This window comes from Chenopodium album, chromosome 18 (genome assembly GCF_948465745.1).
Source record: "Chenopodium album chromosome 18, dcCheAlbu1.1, whole genome shotgun sequence".
Classification (NCBI taxonomy): Eukaryota; Viridiplantae; Streptophyta; class Magnoliopsida; order Caryophyllales; family Amaranthaceae; genus Chenopodium; species Chenopodium album.
The window spans coordinates 8,685,952-8,691,951 of record NC_137851.1 but is presented as its reverse complement, the minus strand read 5'-3'; the positions used below and the strand labels follow the sequence as shown (position 1 = coordinate 8,691,951).

General features: G+C 30.9%; 1 protein-coding gene across 1 annotated transcript; it reads right to left on the bottom strand.

Moving 5' to 3' along the window:
* Nucleotides 1–517: 517 nt before the first annotated feature.
* On the bottom strand, nucleotides 518–2,953 carry LOC145591731 (uncharacterized). Its single transcript, XM_081648235.1, has one exon. It carries the CDS (start codon nucleotides 2,951–2,953, stop codon nucleotides 518–520), a length of 2,436 nt encoding a protein of 811 aa, XP_081504361.1.
* Between the last annotated feature and the right edge of the window lie 3,047 nt (nucleotides 2,954–6,000).

Below are 6,000 nucleotides of genomic sequence, written 5' to 3'. Positions count from 1 at the left end.
TAAGTATGGTATCACCATTAGAGATAAAAGACAACTCATTTTATATTTCAATACTCAAACTTGAGTATCATCATCGGAGATAGTCTAATAGTTAATTGATACCCAATACAACAAAACTCAAATTGGGACAGAAATTTTGGGCTCCAATTGTGGTCAGGCTATCTTATTGGATAATAGTATGACCCATGTAAAAACATTTTTATAATCAAGCCTTCCACATACCTAGGTGAAATATTACATTTGAAAGAAGGGGTGGATGAGGTTTGAACTCATGACCTATATGTCACATTGATTTTTGATACCATGTTAAAGAAATATTTCAATCAGTGGCGGATCTTGAAATCTTTTCTTTCGAGGGCCAATAATATCTAGCATAAGTGTACGTCTAAAACAATAATAATAAGGAGTATAAGAATACTAAATATAATAAATATTACCAAACAATTAAAAAAAATACAAGTGTCCCAATCTAATTATTTCTAATACAAATGTCACAATCTATTTCTTCAGCACACTATTAAAGTAAGGCTCGTCTTTCTTTTAATAATTTGAAATCATCAATTATTGATTTAGTACTAAATGACTTAGAAATCTTCCTTTCAATGGAAATAACTAAACTATCGGCCAAAAACTCATCCTCCATCTTGTTACGTAGTCTTGTTTTCATGATCTTCATTGCTGAAAATGCTCTTTCAGTGGTAGCTGTGGAGACAGGAAGGGTCAAAACTAGACGTATTAGTCTATCAAACAAAAAGTATACATTTGATTTTCCTGTTTGTGCCAAGTGTTCGCAAAATTCCTCCAAGGTAGAATGATGAGTCAAACTAGACTCATTTTTTGCTTCACAAAAAAAGTGTTGCAATTGATACCTCAAATTGTACCTTTCTTGCTCCGTAAAATTCATGGGGTAAAACTTTTCTGCAATCAAGCAAACCTTCTCAAGATCAAAATTTTTAAATCCGTCTTTGGGCTCTAACAAAGATGATAAAGTTAAGAGCTCTAAAGCGTCATCATTAAATCTCCGATTTAGCTCTTGTAACTGTTTGTCAATTGCACCTAAAAATATTTCAACTCGATAAAAATGATTCATTGTAACTCGATCTTGTTGATGACGAGCTCGACCCCTACGAGCTATATAAGGAGAATTCATATCAGGTATTAAAATATCATGTTGGTGACAAAACAATACCACCGACTCTAAAAAACTTTCCCATCCATTCTCTCTCATTTCCTGAATTAGTGCATGATTTGTAGACACTAATTTCACAACACTAACAATATCTTGGGACTTTTGTTGTAAGGCTTGACATAGAACATTAGCAATTCCCAAAATTTCTTCCATTAAACGGGCAATGAACACAAAATCAAAGGAAATCATTAGATCTAAAGCAGCATCAGCATCCCCACGTTGAGAAGAATTACAAGACTTATCATTCGAGATGTGTTCAAGTACTAACACTGTTTCATCAAACATTTTCATCAAGCCACGAATAAAGTAAAGATGTGAACCCCAACGTGTATCTCCAGCTCTTTTTAAAGTACTCGTCTGATTAGCTCCTCTACCACTGTCTATTTCACCAATAGATAATAGTCTTTTTATTTCATCAGATTTGATGGATTGCAATTGGTCAACACTTTTAGGATATGAAACAATGACATTGATAATGAAAGTCAAATTTGAAAAAAACTGATGTATTACTCTAACATCTCTAGATGCGGCAACCAATGCTAATTGTAAACGATGAGCAAACCAATGGACATAATAAGCATAGGGACAATCAGAAAGAAATAATGCTTGCAAGCCATTCCACTCACATCTCATGTTACTAGCACCATCATATCCTTGCCCTCGAATATTTTCAACAGATAAATTATGTCGAGCAAGAACTGAACACAATTCTCTTTTACGTGTTGCTGCCGTGGTATCGGAAACTCGTATAAGGTCAAAAAATTGCTCCCTAATTGTTCCAAATTTGTCAACAAACCTTAAAACAAGACCCATTTGCTCTCTTTTAGATTCATCTCGAGCCTCATCAACTATAATACAAAATTTAGAGTTACCAATTTCTTCTCTAATATAGTTGCGAACCTTATTTGAAATAATATGGAGAATCTCTTTTTGAATCGAGGGAGCAGTATATTCGGCATTATAAGGAGCTTGTCGTATAGCTTTGGAAACATCTTTATTATATTCAGCCAACACCTTTCTGAATTCAAGATAGTTTCCTTGATTCTCAGAATTATTTGTTTCATTGTGACCTCTTAAAGGACAAGATTGTGTAGTCAACAAGCGGAGGACATCAATAGAGGCCTTTAAACGCAATCTATTTTGCTTGATTTGCATTTCACTTTGTTTGTAAAAAACATTACGAATCTTTGCTTTTTGCTTAGGAAGAGTCCTGTATAATTGAACCGCATTTCGATGAGTTGTACATGGACCTTCTCCAATAAGAGCAAGGAACCCACAACGTTTCCCGTCATTGACTTTTTTCCAATTTTTGAATCCGGTCAAAGTAAACGATTTTACCCGGGAATTTGGTGTTTCAGTAAACAGATAACAAGGTAGACAAAATGCAGCATCTTTAGAAGGTGAATATTCCAACCAATTTGGGAACTTAGCAAACCAAGTAAATTGAAATCGACGACGATGCTTTGTAGGCCCTGAAAATGGATATTCTGCCAATTGAGGTTGATAAGGCCCCAATTTAATATAAGCACGTCTTATTTCATTTCGTTTTCCAATTGGATAAGCCCATATTGGAGGACGTAACCCTGGATCACGTTCTAAAGAATTAATATCCACATTGTCAATATCAGTAATCGATGGACCTTCTTCATGATTATGTGTTCGAGTAGGGGTATCTTCATTAACTGGATTATTTTCGTCAGGTGTTTTGTCATTTTCTGGCTCTTTTCGTTTGAAAAAGGAGGTAATAGATTTTTGTTTGTTCATATTTGTTTACCTGGAATTAATTATATGTTAAATTTATTTTAGAAATGTCAACAATTACGTTTTAATTAATTATTTAATTCTAACAATTAGCAACCAATCAAAGAAAATAATATGAAAGAAAACAAGAAACTAACTTTAAGCAATCAAGCATACATTCATAAACGACTAATTTGTTAATCATCAATGCATTACAATTCACAAATCACAAGTATAAATCAAAAGTTAAAAATAACTTATCAATCGATAAATATTAATAGAGAAATAAAGAACGACGTACCGAAGGCAAAACGTGCTCTATACTTTGAACTAAGTAATTAATTAACTTTGATAACGTCTTGTCACCTAAAATTATCAATTTGTTTATTAATGCTCAAATTAATCATTAGTACATAGTATAATAACATAAAAAAATTAAAAAAAAAAAATTAATTGCAAAAAGTAAAAAAAATAATTGAAAACAAAAACTTAAAAACAAAAAATTGAGAAAGTAGTCGAGTATATACCTGATATAGTGATATTATAAATTTGTAATTTGTTCTTGGAAGTTGTAATTGAATTGGAACGAAAAAGTGAATTGTTTAATGAAATATGTACTCTGTAATACGGAGGAGTAAAGGGAGGGGAAAGACCAAGGGTTTATAGGTTTGTCAATTGTTAGAGTGCTTTTTTAGGGAATTGGGAAGGAATCTTTCCTTTTCTTTGATTTAACTGCCGCCTAGAAGATAGAAAGCATCAGTTTTGGTTTTTTCTTTTTTTCTTTTTTTTTTTTTTTAAATGGGCTTTAAAAAATTTTCTTCAAAAGTTATCAGGGGCCAAGCCCCGTTTCGCCCCTATTAAGGTCCGCCATTGATTTCAATCAATACCTTAATTGATTGTTGAAGTCCAAGATCGATATATACATTATCAATTAGTTTCTAACGCATAGATAGATGATTTGAATTCTAGACTTCTGCTACGTACTAACTAGATTTTATCCCTAATTGTTGCTCAATAAGATGCTTTATGTTTATTGCCAAATATATAATGCTTTATGTTAAACAATTTTTTGGTCTGATAAGGATGATGATGATCAACTCTACTGCTTTATGTTTATTACATAGTACGGATGATGATGATCAATTCTAAGAGCGTCTAGTATAATAGTTAATCCAGACCAAATCTATTTTAATTCATACATTAGGCCAATTTAGGGCAGTTGTATCTTTTCTTCATACAAAAATCTCGGGTTACTTTGGGTTTGGGTGCTTAATTTGTGCAATTGGGCTTTTCTGGGCCTTGTGTCTTCACACTGTTGGCTGATTGGGTTCACGTAATTATGATTTTGTGGTAAGAACAACTGTATAAGTACAATAGCAAACTAGCAAATAGCGATACCTGACATACCTCCCACTTGATAAATGAGTCCATTAAGTCAGTTTCAGTATAATAACTTTTTTTTTTTGGGTCAAACTATTAGGGCTTCATTACAGGGGCCAGACAATAAAATCCGTTTCAATTGACCCGATTTGTGATCTGCCCAATTTAGTATGAGAAAACATACAACCGATCAGGTTTATGATTTTATGTGGGAGGTCCAGATTTTTCAAATCGTATTCCTATCATCTTATATAAATTTCGATACCTTCGAGTTTTTAATTATAAAGTAAATAATTTTTATTTTAGTAACACAAACTTTTAAAAAAATCGGGTGTACAATAATTATTGTACATCCATTAAAAAGATAGCCTAAAGTGATTAAATTTACCCCTGAAATGAATAAAAGTTACCCCAATATGCATAAAAGTAATCCAATACAAAAAAAAATATTATCTATGCTTTATTAGTAAAGAATCACATTTTAAATGACTAAAAATTAATTATTAGTGATTGAATGTAATTAAATTATCTTTATAAAACTTTTCTTGTTATCTATTTATATAAAAATTGTATTGTGTTTAAAATTACCCAAAAAAAGGCAAAAAGTTACCCTAAAATTAGCTAAAAGTTACCCTTATACTGCTCGATGTACACTAATATTAGTGTAAACCGGATCTATACAAAAGTTTTTGTTTTAGTAAAACCTCATTCAAATTTTTGAATACTAACTTTAGATACATTATATTTAGAGTTTTTCGTGAAGAAAATCCGTGTTTTTTAGATTGAATTAATATCTTTATCTTAACTTAACAATTTTCAAATATTTGAACTTTCTAATCAGACCAAATCTCCGGCTTGACCAACCCGGTCATTTGTATTACCTATTTACCTCTACTGAAAAACAATTTATTTTTATTTTTTTTGTTATAGAGTAGAATGCAATGGAATGAAAAGCTAATTACATTTAAGTAGTGTTCTGTTGAATATCACTTAATTATATACAAACCTGAAATACTTGAAAATAAGGTGAGGATAACAAAGTCTTACTCCCTAATATTTAGTTTTGCTTAATTACGTATTAAATCGACAATCTTTTGATTTAAAAATTATTCAATCTTAATTCTATAAAATAAAAAAATAAAATAAAAAAAGAGTAGGCATTCAAATAATAAGGACTACGGAGTATAAAACCTATAAATACCAAGCTAATTACCTTATTAGCATGAACTAATAGTAATGTCATATGTGTTAATAGACCTTATTAGAACTTGTTAACTTCTCTTATATTATCATAATTGATCAACTCTTATATATCTTTGATTCTTTTCTAAACTTCCCTATGTTTATATAGAGACCTGAAATATTTGAAAATAAGATGAGGAGAACAAAGTCTTACTCCCTAATGTTTAGTTTTGCTTAATTACACATTAAATCGACAATCTTTTGATTTAAAAATTATTCAATCTTAATTCTATTAAAAAAAATGAGTAGGCATTCAAATAATAAGGACTACGGAGTGTTAAGATAAGTGTAAATATTATTGTATATTTCAGTTACCTTGTATTTAGCCTTAAGAATATTTCCTTTCCTTGTTTATAACTAAATTAGAGGCATAGCCTAATCCTACTCTCTGTATATATTGCAAAGCATATCAATGAAAATAGGCACGGAATATATTCTTTCATGGTATC